A 14895-nucleotide genomic window follows, 5' to 3' on the forward strand; every position below is an offset into this window, starting at 1 on the left:
TGTCAACAATGAATTGCAGCGGTGAACCCTTCACCCACATTTGTGAGTGGAAAAGATTCTCCCCCTCCTTTGGGTCTTCGGGCTCGTTCTTCTAGATCTTGGCAATGGCAACAGTGATGTTGGGCTCTGCATCAATGATCTGTTTCCCTTTGCCATTCCCCTTGTCGGGTTCTAACTCAAGGTCAGAGCATGCATCTGATTCTGAAGCCTTCAACTCGGCCACCAACGACTGCTTGGTCCGACACTCACTTTTGTTGTGAGTGGGGCTCTTATGGAACTCACACCACTTTCCTTTGTCCTTATTTGATTTCGTGGTGTTGTTCTTCTCTTGCGGCTTTGACGGGTTGTCTTGGGTCACCCCGCCTTGGCTTTGTCCTTCAGTCTTTGGATTCGCAGATCCAAAGTCTCGCTTCTTCTATTTAAACTTCTGCTCAATTTTGATAGCATATCGGTATGTCATGTCGAGCGAGGAGATGTTCAGGAACTCCATCTCTTCTTGGATGTACCTATGTAGGTCGCCGCAGTATTTGAGTACCAAATGCAGCTCAGAATCCTTGATACCCAATTGTGTGAAAAGGGTATGAAAAATGTTTGTGAACTCCGTCACATCTTGGTCCCTTCCCTGTCACTGCGTGGTCCATTTTATGTATTTGTCCTCATAGCTCTTGACATGGTAGTACTGCTCCTTGATGGCATCCCGGAATGAATTTCAAGTGGGTGCAGCTAAAAATAGTGAGCCCGCACTTTTATCCTTCTGCTCGCAGTAGGTTTCCCACCAGTCCTTGATGTGGGGGGCTACTTTGAGAAGAGCGAAAACAATCTTTCCCCGACTCGAAAATTCATGAACAGAAAAATACCCTTCTAGCAGATTTAACCATTTATCTATGGCATCTACGTCTATTTGACCCTCGAATATGGGGATTTAGAAATTAACTTGTACCTTAAAGGGTGTGGCATTTCTAGAGTAGCTATTGGAAGCTGATGCATCACCTTTGGGTGGCCGCTGAAGGATCTGGGCAAAGTTGTCCATCATCATGTTCCTCTTTCGCTCGAGGGCTTTTTTTAGCAAGATTTTGATACAATCTCCTGCCCCCTTGTCTTTCTTTTCATCCGCCATGGGAGGCCATCGGGATTTGCGAGGCTGGTCTTGCAAAGTTTCGACCAGTTCAAGCCATAACTCCTTATATCCCGACCTCGTTGGGGACATGCAAAGAAAAACAGAGAAAAAGCAGACCCCTCTGATACCATTGATCTGGATTTAAACAAGAACGCAACAAATTACAGAGATAACCATAAACACAAAGATGCAGCGGAAATAACACTTCATTTCATTAATGTAAAATACTCAAATATGCTTACAAATAGAAATGGAAATAAACCAGCTAGGGCGATGGTAGCTTATCTCTGAGAAGAGATGTGGCGGCTACATGCCTCTGAACTATGTTACAATGAGGCTCGAAGGCCTATTTATTGTTGAGAAACAATGGAAAACTCTAAACATCCAAAAACCTAATCCTAGAAGATGAAATGCCAAACTGTGGGCCCCGTTTGGGTAAATTGGTACATCAACTTCCTAGGGTCGTAACTTTGGCATACAATCTCCGTTTGATGTGTACAATATCTCGTTAGAAAGATCTATCCGAGCAAAAAAAATTGTTTAGGGCCTCAAAACAGCTCCGGAATTTCAGGACCCAAAAAATTGCTAAAAATAGTAAATTGTGATACAATTAAGGAAATTGAAAAGCTGAAAGAAATAATGGTGGGGGTCCAAGTGGACTTGGCAAGTGGCCACCAATATCCACCTGGATCACAAGGTCTTAAATCCACCTCATGAATTATAGAGGCATGTGATACCCATCAAGGGAGACTCCAAGGTTGTTGATCGGTCCAAGAAACCACTTCTTATGGATCTAAAGGATTGAGTTCTCGTTGAATAATTAGGGAAGGTTATAATGCAGAAACCTACTATCCTAATCAAAGTTCCATAGGGCATCCAAGCATCACCACCTTCCTTTTATTTGTACATTAAGTTGAAGATCCCTAACCCTCTTTTTGAATTAGTGAAATTCCCCAAATCAAATTTAGGATTTACTTGTTGTTTCACAATCTTGACTTCTTGTTAAGCTCTAATAACCCTTGGGTCTGATACCAACTGAAGGAAGAGATAGAGGATAAAAAATAGAAATTAGAGTAAGACAGATAATAAATAAATAAATAAATATCAAAATAGAGCATCCATAAGTAAAAATGATAAATTTTCTTTACAAAAACCAAAATTGTTGCTCCTTTTTAACCACACCAAAATACCTAGTTTCTTCTATGTTTAAAAAAAAAAATGTTGTTCTAACACAATGAAATACTTTGCTCTACTTTTTTCTATTTAGCCACCGGAGAAAGCACCCCTGTGCAACTTTGTTTACAAATTGTAGAAGACACCCCTATTTAGCTTTGTTTACACATAGGAAAAGACGACATAAACTTCTCTCTTTCCACACACAACAAATATTTACAAGGCTACGTGCATGCCCAACCATAGAAGAAAAGCTACATCAATCAAACTTCATTTAATTATGAGTATTTTTAGCCTTAAAAGAAAATATGTGACAGGATTGCTTGATACACATGGAGTGGCAAGAGTACAGAGAGTGAAGGTCATAGTTGGTATTATTTCCACTGTCATCTATAATTTATGATTTTTTGTGCTTTCATAGTGAATACTTTCCATTGACACAGTTGAATAATATAAATTTTCATATTATACTAGTATGTAGTGCTCGAATATGATATGTTATACTATTTTGTTACGATGGAATATGATATGTTTATTTTTGGTTGATTTACATCTTTTACATTCTGCTATCAAGCAATGCCTCTGCATTTTGTGTGAAGAGCTTAAGCAGGAACATTCATGTCTCTCTGAATATTATATTTGTTTAATACCACTTGTTTTCTCATAAACTATACATGTGTTTTAATTGTAAGCTTCAACATTCTGCGAATCATTGTGTTCTAAATCAACTCTAGGTAGGAGCTCTTAGGAAATTTTGTCTATTCCTAGAATGTGCACACATTACTATAAATGTACATAGTAAAATACCCTACTCTATTTTGTTATGTTTAGCCACACAAGAAAGCACCCTTGTGCAACTCTGTTTACAAGCTGCAGAAGCCACCCTTGTTTAGCTTTGTTTATACACATGAAAATAAAGTCTAACACAATAAAATACCATGCTCTGCTTTCTTCTGTTTAGCCATAGGAGAAAGCACCCCTATGCATCTCTGTTTACAAATTGCAGAAGGAAACCCTATTCAACTTTGTTTATACACACGAAAAGACATCATAAACTTCTCTCTTTACACACACAACAAATATTTACAGGGTTGCATGCATGCGCAACCATAGAAGAAAATGTACACTTTGAACAGGTCCAGGGAGATGACGAGGATGCCTCTTGTTCAGTCTACAGACCAAAAGGAAATTAAATTATTCTAAAAGCAAATATGATTCAATAATTAATATAATACATAGGAGTGGTTGGAGTGCATTGGAGCATGGTTGGTGTTTAGGTCAGAGGGAGTTTCAAGGCAACTGGTCAATGTTTGATTGTCAACATACCCTTCTAGTAGTACAAAATGCAACACATCCCAGAGTTTCAATCACACACTCTAGATGGAAAATTGGGTGGTTTATATCCCAACCAAAATAAAGACAAAAACAAAAAATGTTGGAACTTGCATTATGCCACTATTCTTGATATCCTTGCTGAAGGAATTCTAATTTGCAATTATAGAATCTTTAATTTTCCATTGTATTTCATGCTCCACTTTATAACTTATAGTTCTATGTTTTAATATATCTTCCACTACATTAAATAGAATTACATGCTTATCTTCACAAACAAAGCTTGTAACATGTTGAAATAATGGAGTTGGCCTTGATTAGTAATGCCATTTCTATGTTCTTGAATGGTTGTACGGAAATTCAACCACAACTCCAAATAATTGACATAAGCTTTGTTACCTCATTAAGAACTACATCCTCACACTTCCACATTACCCTCTCTAATGGAACACATCAACACCAGACTCTACTACTAGTTGCATTTATTGGAAAAGTTGCATCCTAGGACATCCAATTCGGCTCAATCGTTCTGCTTAAGAAAACAACTTTCACGGTCTTTCAACACTCTTTGTAAGGCCTAAAATTTGTCTTCATATTTCTTCGTACTTTTGTCTCTTTTTTCTCTTTCCGCATCACCCAAAAAAACTGATGAATACTAAATTAACTTCTTCTTCTTCCATTTCCACAAGGTCCATACAAGTTCTTGAGCTTAAGGTTGTAAGATATTGAGAAACACTGACTAAAGACCCATCAACACTACTACATGCAAAGGCAAGCACATCCCAAACTAGCTCTTATTTATCACAAGAAGGTTCGCCCTCTACAATAACTCCATCGAATACGTCCACACCTACAACTATCTCATTCAAGGCGTTGAACCCATATCAAAGATATTGGTCGATACAAGGTAGAGAAATTGTGAAGACAACATTGAGGACTTACAACAACGCGCGTGGCTCAGGAAAATTCTTTGGCTTTGACCTCATTGTTCGGGATAGAGATGAAATCCACCTTTCTGTATTCACCGAGTTGGCTGAATCCTTTTATAATCTAATCCAAGTTGGGCAACTATACATTGTTTTCAATGGCACAGTAAAAGAAACAAACACAAACTCCAACCATCTGAAGAACAAAACAGATAAAAAAAATTTGATGTATCCACTATCAAGCCATATACGCAGGATGATCCAACTTTTCCTTATCAATGCTTCCATTTAAAAACCATCAATGAAATCAAGTCTACAAGCTCGAATACGAATGTTGATGTTATTGGTATTGTTAGTTCCACCTCACCTGCCTCGACAATCTGATGAGGGGATGGAACTGAAACAATTAGGAAAACCCTCACATTAAGGGACATGTCAGGATTTAGCATTGATGTAACATTATGGGGAGATCATTGTGAATATAAAGGGAAGAAACTTACTGAGTTTCTCTCCTTTGAAAACCAACTAGTTCTTGCAATCAAAGGAAGTTGTGTATCTGAATTCAATGGAATTACCATAGCGGTTGTCTTCAGCAGCAATCTTATCGTAAATCCAAACATTGAAGAAACTCAAGAACTTCAAACATGGTTCTGTGAAACAGACTTCAATTCTTCCTCTCCATCTTTGAGTAGAAACTACAACATTGCTACTAAGCGAGCCCGAGAATGGAAAATGATTCACAACATTTATTGCATGGAAATTTCTAAGAAAACAATATGGGTTCCTATTTGTACAACTATAAATGCTCTTCAAATGGATGATTTATACTATCTTGCATGCCCATTAAGTTTTAATGGCAAGCAATGCATGAAAAAAGTGATGCAACATTCTAACAATATGTGGCACTTCACAAAATGTAATGGTGACTTCCTAGAATGTGACTACTGTTACAAACTCATAATTGAATTACATGATCACACTCGACACTTAGACAATGTGATAGTTTTCAACGATGCCAGAAATGAGCTCATGGATGTTACAACAAAAGATTTGTTTCTTATTTCCCTTGAACCATCTAATGTCCAAGAAATTTGTGGAATGGTCATCTTTTCCTCTTAACACTTTCCATCAAAACAAACTTTTTCAATGGTGTTGAGCGTTTACAAACAATTTTGGTTAACTGTAAAGAAATTCATTACACTCGGCATGCAAAGAGGTCCTCCAAGACATACAAGAAATGTCTGATGCACAATGATCTACTATATGTCACCTTTGAGATCTCTTCATGCCACCAAAGATCACTTCTATTTTGTACATGGATATCCATGCTTTTGTAATACATTAGTTCTTCGATTTAATAGAAAATACATAACAATATATGTACAATGTCTACATGTCTATACATTGAATATTTGTTTTTATAAATATTCATGTTATATGTCAAACATGTTCAATTAAAAGAAAAGAAAATTTCAATATCTCAGTGTATTGATTGCGACATTCAAGGCTACCATAACGAATTTTCACACAAATCTATCATGTATCTTTGTAAATTTTCAAGTGTGTCATGGACACACTCTTTTCCTAACAATGCTAGATTTTTCCCTTTATTATATAAACTATTTTTAAAATGTAAATATTCATGATTTATTTTCTATGCATGTACACTTCATTTATACTTCTCTATAATTTACTTATACCTCCATTCTAATAATAAATTATTTTTACTTGCTTAGATATGACATCCAACAGGGAAAATGCAAATAAAAATGCATGAATATGTCTCCTTTATGCACATAACAGAGACACAATAAATGCACGACGACACCTACTTTATAAAAAAGCAAAAACCCTTATGCCCCACCTACTTCCCCTCCCACTTCATGTGCTCCCCCAAATGTGCAAGCCAACTCACCTCACCTTTTTCAAATCCAAAACAACTCCCGCCTCAATGATGAGCATCATCAATTTCGAAAAAGGATAGCTAAACTTTCTCCCATGCATGTTTGCAAAATATACAAAGAATCATACCCAGGTATGAAAACACAACTTCTACATGACAATCTTTCTTGTTGTCATTGCGCCTCATCTCGGCCTCCATATCGTTTTTCTCATTCAAACAACATGGACCCCAGCACACAACCACTTGTCCTTTCTAATTTAACACAAGTTGAGGAAATGCTCATTGCACATGTCAACCCGATTGTACAAGTTATTCATGCTCGTGGTGGGCAATACAAATATAACCATAAAATCAACTTCCCCAAGAAATCACTACTATTGCCAACTACTTACCTCATATAGTTCCCGAATTAGACATCATCATTGTCAAAGGACACGATACTTCTAAAAAGGCTTATGAATTCCTTGTTTGTAAATCACAAATAATGGGAGCGCTTGAATACAAACTAATAAATGGTCCTTATTACAAGGATGTTAATCTCAACCCGTCTTCACTTCTGTTGTTGGTTAAATCATATTTTAAAAGGAAGCCAAAGCAATTTTGTCTATATAATGCTCCCAAATAATGTCCGTGAATTATAAATATTGTTTTTTCAATTCTGTTGTTGGTTAAATCATATTTTAAAAGGAAGCCAAAGCAATTTTGTTGCTCCCAAATAATGTTCGTGAATTATAAATATTGCCACAACCAATGGATAGGGTTTGTCTTTTTTTTTTTGAGCTTGACGTTTGAGATGATAACAACCCTCAAGTATAGAATTTTACTTACGGAAAACATAAATTTTCGGCCATGAACAGTTAGAGTTTAGGTGTGGTCAGATACCTTTTGTCACGCCCCTACACCTGCGGTAGTCTTTCAACTACTTATAGTGAGGTGCGGCACTACCAATCGTTTTCTTTTCACCAATACTTATGATTGTAGACTACGTCTAACATTCCATACTTAGTTTTATTTCTTGTTACCAAGTATTATTTTTATCCTTTATATAAGTGAAAGCCCATAACATTCACATAAACAACATTATACAAGAGAAATGCACAACAGTATAAAGGGAGGGGCAACTCCCTGAAATATGAGTCTACCCAAATCAATATATTATGCAATCTTCACTTTTACAAAGTACAAGTTAAATCTTAGGAAACCCCAAATTTACACTTAGCCAATTTCCAACTTCAGCAAACTCGGTTGCCTAGCTTGTCGGCACCTTCGCACGATCGTTGCATGACTCACCAACCCTTCATACACCTCGTCACACGATCGTATTGTTTTCCCAACTTGGGCATGCCTCGTCGTAACCAAGTCGCTACACACGAGCGCCTCCGCACGAGTCACACCTCTGTTCACAATCTCAACACTTCACCATTTCCACCATTTCGTTGTGCACGACGCACCCTCACCCGGTCGCCCGTCTGCACGATTCTTCATTTCGGCGTGCACGACGCACCCTCACCCGGCCGCCCGTCTGCACATCCACCCGTTCACCCAACTCCTTCACTGAAGCTCGTTCACCTGAGTCACCACACGAATTCACCCGGGTCGCCACACGACTTCACCCGGTTCGCCCAAACGACCTCACCCGGGTCACCACACGACTTCGCCTGGGTCGCCCAAACGACCTCACCCGAGTTCTGCCACTTTTCTGAATGACTTTCTCGAATGAATTTCTCAAACGACTTCTTGAACGACTTTCTCGAACGACTTCTCGAACAACTTCTCGAACGACTTTCTCGAGCAACTTCTCGAATGACTTTCTTGAACGAGTTTCACACCTGATTTTTGCCCGTCGTGCGGGCTCATCCACGCACTGCAGAACTCCTTGTTTGAACTCGTGTTGATCGAATGATGGTTGTTTGCCTCCAAACGCCCTCCAATATATACGGGCGGGTGGCGGGTTATGTCACCCAGCCGACCCACACCAAATGCCCAAGCCGACTCGTTCAACATGTGTTGTCTCACCCAAGTGGAGGGTTGGCCCACCCAACTCGTCCAACACCTTATAAACTCGTTTCTTGGCTTGTTTTGTTTCATATTTTGCACGTCCTTCGCACGGTGGAGTCGCCCTGCCCATCGCACAGACCGTAGGTCCTAACATCCTCCCCCACTAGAAGTCATTGTCGTCCTCGACAATATCTCATCCCGGCAACCATCTGTCACCAAGATCACCATACCCCATTGGTATGTCATACATCGGAAATCATCTCAATCCATGATCATCAACCACCCTGTCACAATCTTCACATGCTGCTCCCCATCGTGGAAGGCTGGCCCCTCCATCTCAAGCTACATGCTTCTTGCAACGTCTCGTGTCGACCTCATCATGTCTCGTCCTCATGTGAAATGCTGCCATGATACTCCAACATAATGCTAACACATCTCTGTACATGCCGCCCCCCATGTCTGAACTAGTCGGGTAGCTAATCCAATTGTCATGCTCAAACCATAAGAATGCACATCCTCATGCCACCATCAGTTGTTTCTCAAAACATCCCGTCACATCCTCAACTCGATCAAGAATCCATCTCCATACAAGTGTAAGCCATGCTCAGGTCCATGAAGTAGTCTTCATCTCATCTGCAACATGTTGTCCATGATGTCTGGTACTAATGTGTTGCATGAAATCAACCACATCTACCCCAACATCATCATCCATTTGCAAAACATTCATCTCTTCAAAGTGAAGAGATCATCTCATCAACCTGACTCTCGATGTGTCACATCCAGGTCCATGAAGCAACCTCCATCATATCTGCAATGTGCCATCCCTCAAATCTATCATAGAAACAAGTATACACCTGTCTCATCTCTCCATGTGCTGCCCATGATCATAGATCAATCAGCTCCCATGTGTCAAAGTGGTTAAGTCTTGGCTCAACCCATGCCCAAGTGTTGCCACCAAGGCATCATCATCATTGCAACTCCGTCACTCCAAAGTGTCTTATATCGATCCTCCACATCAAGTCACTCTTTCAAGCCATTCCCATACATGTACTTGAAAGTATGTACCCCATCCTGCATCAAGGTCTCTGACCTCAACTCCTCAATGCATCAGATCCTCTAAGTCCACCATATATGAAGTCCCTAAAAGTCACAACCTCATGTCATCATGAGCTCCATGAGTCATCTCCAACCAACATCTCAGCAAGCACACAAGTCTCGGCCCAAAGGTCTCTGCAAGATGCCTAAGCTCTCCATGTAGTAGGAATGCTCCATGGTCTGCTCACAACTCCATCCAAGTCCATGGCCTTGTTGTACAAGAGTGCACAACCTCTCCATCGGCTCATAAATAAACCATCTCCATGTCACACCAGCAAATCTACCTACACAACATCCTTGCCTTGGCACTTCTCATTGGATGCCCATATGACACCTCTATAAGTGCTCCTGCATAATGTCCCTGCATAAGACTGCCATGCTCCATGTCTCCAACCTGATGTCCATGACTAAGTTGCCCATGTAGTCCAACCAAGTAGACCCATCACAACAATCGGTCATCCTCATCCAAGTGTGCAATCTTCGGTCTAGTGAACTCGGTCACCCAACCATATCATCATCACATGAGTCTCTCCATCATAGCTCCCCCACTGAAGGTTCCACCAAGACTATCTCTTGGTCTCGACCACGAGAAGTCCACCCAAGTATCATCATACCTCAAGTGTGTTCCCTCTTCAATATGTCCATGAGTCATGTCAGGCACTTAGCCGATTCTCCATGTGGCTAAAGCATGACCCAATCCTCCGCAATGATCATCATGTTCCTCCCTTGTCACGGGCCTTTGTACCTTCTACCATAAGGTCACAAAGAACCCCAACAAGTCCTGCAACAATCAACAATCCTTGCTTCTCCATACAAGGTCTCATCATAGACATCCATGGTAAGATCCTCCCTAGCATAGGAAAACTGATTTTTCTCTTCCCTGCATACAGTCCATCTACCAAATGCCCAAATTAAACACAAGTATCAATAGTACTTACATCATCATCATGAGGCTCCTCCATATGAGTATCCTCATCCATCCATGTCTGCAAACTGCACGATCTTGGTCCAACTTGATCGATCTCAAGTTCATCCTCCGTCGTTGTCATATCTGCAACATCCTCAATCATCATGGCTTCCTCTTCCTTGTTAGCACAATCTGCAACTTCATCTTGCTCCATTGTCCAACCAAGTTGAAGAAGTTTGTCTTCAACATTCTTTTCCAAGACTTCAAGCTCCTTTCGAATATGGGGATTCTCTTCTTCCATCCGCTTCAACTTGTATAAGGTAAGCAAGAGCTTCCCTTCGCATTCTTCCAAACCTGCCATGTCTTGTCGTTCACCTTGGTCCAAGCACGATGCTTCACCTCTACTAAACCTATTTCACCATTCACCTGAATCACCCGGATATTCCACATGTTACCTGCAAAACTTGAACTTCCTTTCAAGTCTTCGGTCTTTGTAGAATCAGTTCCTTGATTCAGTTCACCAAGTTTCCTACAAAACTTGGACCAGCTCTGATACCACCTGTCATGAAGTGCAGGGGTGTGTCAGCTTCAATGCTTCAACACTAGCACCAACACCCCGGCACTAGCTCTGGTACCACCTGTCACGCCCCTACACCTACGGTAGTCTTTCAACCGCTTATAGCGAGGTGCGGCACTACCAATCGTTTTCTTTTCACCAATACTTATGATTGTAGACTACGCCTAACATTCCATACTTAGTTTTATTTCTTGTTACCAAGTATTATTTTTATCCTTTATACAAGTGAAAGCCCATAACATTCACATAAACAACATTATACACGAGAAATGCACAACAGTATAAAGGGAGGGGCAACTCCCTGCAATATGAGTCTGAATGACTTACTTAACGCAGTTGAATCCCAAAAAATGATATCTAATATGAGTCTGCTCGAATCAATATATTATACAATCTTCACTTTTACAAAGTACAAGTTAAATCTTGGGAAACCCCAAATTTACACTTAGCCAATTTCCAACTTCAGCAAACTCGGTTGCCCAGCTCGTCAGCACCTCCACATGGTTGCCGCACAACTCACCAACCCTTCGTTCACCTCGTCGCACGATCGTGTTGTTTGCCCAACTTGGGCACGCCTCGTCGTAACCAAGTCACCACACACGAGCGCCTCCGCACGAGTCACACCTCCGTTCACAATCTCAACACTTCACCATTTCCATTGTTTCGTCGTGCACGATGCGCCCTCACTCGGTCGCCCGTCCGCACGATTCTTCATTTCGGCGTGCACGGCACGCCCTCACCCAGCCACCCGTCCGCACGTCCACCCGTTCACCCAACTCGTTCACCGGAGCTCGTTCACCCGAGTCGCCACACGACTTCACCCGGGTCGCCACACGACTTCACCCGGTTTGCCCGAACGACCTCACTCGGGTTGCCACACGACTTCGCCCGGGTCGCCTGAACGACCTCACCCGAGTTCTGCCCGAATGACTTTTCTGAATGAATTTCTTGAACGACTTTTCTAAACGACTTTCTCGAACAACTTTCTCGAACGACTTCTCGAACAACTTTCTCGAACGACTTCTTGAACGACTTCTCGACTTCTCGAACAACTTCTCGAACGACTTCTCGAATGACTTTCTTGAACGAGTTTTACACACAAGTTCTGCCCGTCGTGCGAGCTCATCCATGCACTGCAGAACTCCTTGTTCGAACTCGTGTTGATCAAATGATGGTCATTTTCCTCCAAATGGCCTCCAATATATACGGGTGGGTGGCGGGTTATGTCACTCGGCCGACCCACACCAAACGCCCAAGCCGACTCGTTCAACATGTGTTGTCTCACCCAAGAGGAGGGTTGGCCTGCCCAACTTGTCCAACACCTTATAAACTCGTTTCTTGGCTCGTTTCGTTTCATATTTTGCATGTCCTTCGCACGGTGGAGTCGCCCTACCCGTCGCATTGACCTCAGGTCCTAACACCTTCGGTCTCAAGGGCTACTCTATGAATCTTGGTTGTAATTTTTTAAGGACTTTTTGTAAAGGCTCCAAATTTTGTGACCTTGGAGTTTAATACTGTTGAAACAATTCTCTAACCTTTTTACTGTATAACTGGTATATTCACATCACAACCTAAAACCTATATTTAATATAACAACTTTATTTAAAATCAAAACACAATTTCTCCAATTTAGCATCCTATCGGTGTCCCTTTGCACCATTTTTGGCAATTGCTAGTTTTATCACATCTCCTTCATACCAAACATGTCTATTCATGCTTGTTTTTTTATTATAATTTACATTTTTTTATCTAAAGAATATTTCATTTTTATTTTAAAGGAAAGAAATGTCAACTTAAAGTTGAATATACTTAGAATCACACATCTCCCTCATATTGAGTTGTATATTGGGTTGTAAAATGAGACTTTAGACATAATAAAAAAAATTAATATTAATATGTGTTTGATATATTCATAATTAAAATAATTCAAAATTAATTAATTATTAAATCAATATTTTAACTGATTTCTTTTTAAAAAATATTTTATTTTATATATAAATTTTACAAATACAAAAAATATTTTTAAATCATAAATACAAAATATTAAAACAGCTTTTTAATTATCTTGATTTTTTTCAAATGTGAAACCTTAAATTTAAATCATCATATATATAATTTTTTATAATAGAAATTCAGCTCTGAGATTTTACTTTTTTAATAAATAGTATAACCTTGTAGAAACTTTTCATAAATCCTTAAGCTGAAACACTAATATAGCAAATATTTTACCTTTGATATAACAAAGTTTTTACCTAAAACCTTGCAAACATTCAGCCTAACCTTCGCAAATAGGAAGTGATACTCTACCTAAAACCCGACAAACATTCATCTTCTACCTTCGCAAACATCAAAATTGCAGCCATATTTAGAAACCCGCAAGCCCTCTCAGAAGAACTGGCCAGTTTTTACTTATAAAACCCCTCTCTTTATATAAAAATTTTCGAAGATCAGTACAGGACAATGAGATGGAGAGCGGATCTGGACAAAGCAAGATTGATTGGAAATCACACGAAAAGAAAAAGATCGAAGACCACTGAGTGAGTGGGGCAGCATCAGTTGAGCTCAACTGGATCTTATTCTCGCAACAACGCCACACTAATTCCAACAAACACAGTAAAGAAAGGAACATTATTTTAAAGGCAAGACTAGTGACAGTGGAAAGTTGCAGCTAGAAGAGGTGGTGATGCTTTTTGCCCTCTGCTTCTTTTTCTTCTTCCTTCGATTCCTTCTTCTCGTGATGCTCGTGGAACACATAACCCCCTGCTCCCACTGCAGCTGCTGCTGCAACCTCCTCCTCAATCTTGTGCCTGTAGGCGTGCTCTGGATCCTTCTTATCTGCGTGCTTCTCGTGCTGCAAATTATAATAGCAACAATTAATCAGAATTCACAACATGACCATCACAAAATATCAGATCGACCATCATCAAAAATATATTAAACGGATCTCAGAATTAATTAAGCAATAAAAGGGGCAGAGAGAAAGAGAGTGTACGAGTGCAAAGGCTCCAGCAGCAACAGTTCCCATTTCACCCAGATGCTCCATCTGCTTGTGATGCTTCTCCTCCTTCCTTGCCTTCTCATACTCATCAACATTACCAGCAGCATAGACATCTGTGCTCTCAATCACCTGCTCACCGCCATCTTCCTTGTGGTGGTGGAACAGATGGTGGTGCTGCTTCTCCTCCGACATCTTCCCCAAAGCAGAGATCTCAAAGACAGAGTAAACACAACGATATATTCTGAGGGTTCAAACGAACAGAAATGGCTTAACTGTGCAAATGAGATAAACAGGCGTTGATTATATAACCGGAGCGGCGCTGGATGTTAAAGAAACATCAATGGCCGGTGTAAAGCGCGCCGACTGGGGACGTTAAGAGTGTGGGACCCCTGACATATCAACTGTCAAAAATTTCACGATGTCTGTTTTCGAGAATGGTAGGTTTGACCAAACGTTACACGTCATGAGTTGTCAAAGTATGGAGGGACTAATAACCTGTGATGATATGGATAGAGACGTGAATGAATGCGTCCGTTTTTCATGATGTGTCCAGCAAGAGACCACATACGTTTAGAGGGCGTAGTCTATCCAGCTTTCAAATTTTTTTTGGAACTTTAAAAAGTTGGAATTTGTTATTTTTTAAAAATTTAACTGTAAATATGTTTGAATCTAGTTTTTAATAATAGAAATAGATTTAGCGCCGTTAATAATTAGAAATTTTAAAATCTTAAAAACTTAAATCAAAAAACTAAAAACTTTAAAATCTCTAAAAACAGTAAATAAAATTTACAAAAATTTTTACCAAATTTTATTAAAATCTTGCTTAACTTTCCATAAATTTACAAACAAATTTGAAAGGTAAATAGACT

The 14895-nt window shown here is 39.9% G+C and overlaps 1 protein-coding gene across 1 annotated transcript; it reads right to left on the reverse strand.

Annotated features, from left to right (window-relative positions):
• Positions 1–13430: 13430 nt before the first annotated feature.
• LOC149180170 (uncharacterized) lies at positions 13431–14316 on the reverse strand. Its single transcript, XM_089418140.1, has 2 exons — positions 14021–14316; positions 13431–13879 (listed from the first exon to the last, which is right to left on the reverse strand). Exons 1-2 carry the CDS (start codon positions 14216–14218, stop codon positions 13697–13699), a joined length of 381 nt encoding a protein of 126 aa, XP_089274266.1. The 5' UTR covers positions 14219–14316; the 3' UTR covers positions 13431–13696.
• Between the last annotated feature and the right edge of the window lie 579 nt (positions 14317–14895).

Source organism: Pinus tabuliformis, chromosome 3_2 (genome assembly GCF_031772625.1).
Source record: "Pinus tabuliformis cultivar Carrire ecotype Pingquan chromosome 3_2, CPIR1, whole genome shotgun sequence".
In the NCBI taxonomy this organism is placed as follows: domain Eukaryota; kingdom Viridiplantae; phylum Streptophyta; class Pinopsida; order Pinales; family Pinaceae; genus Pinus; species Pinus tabuliformis.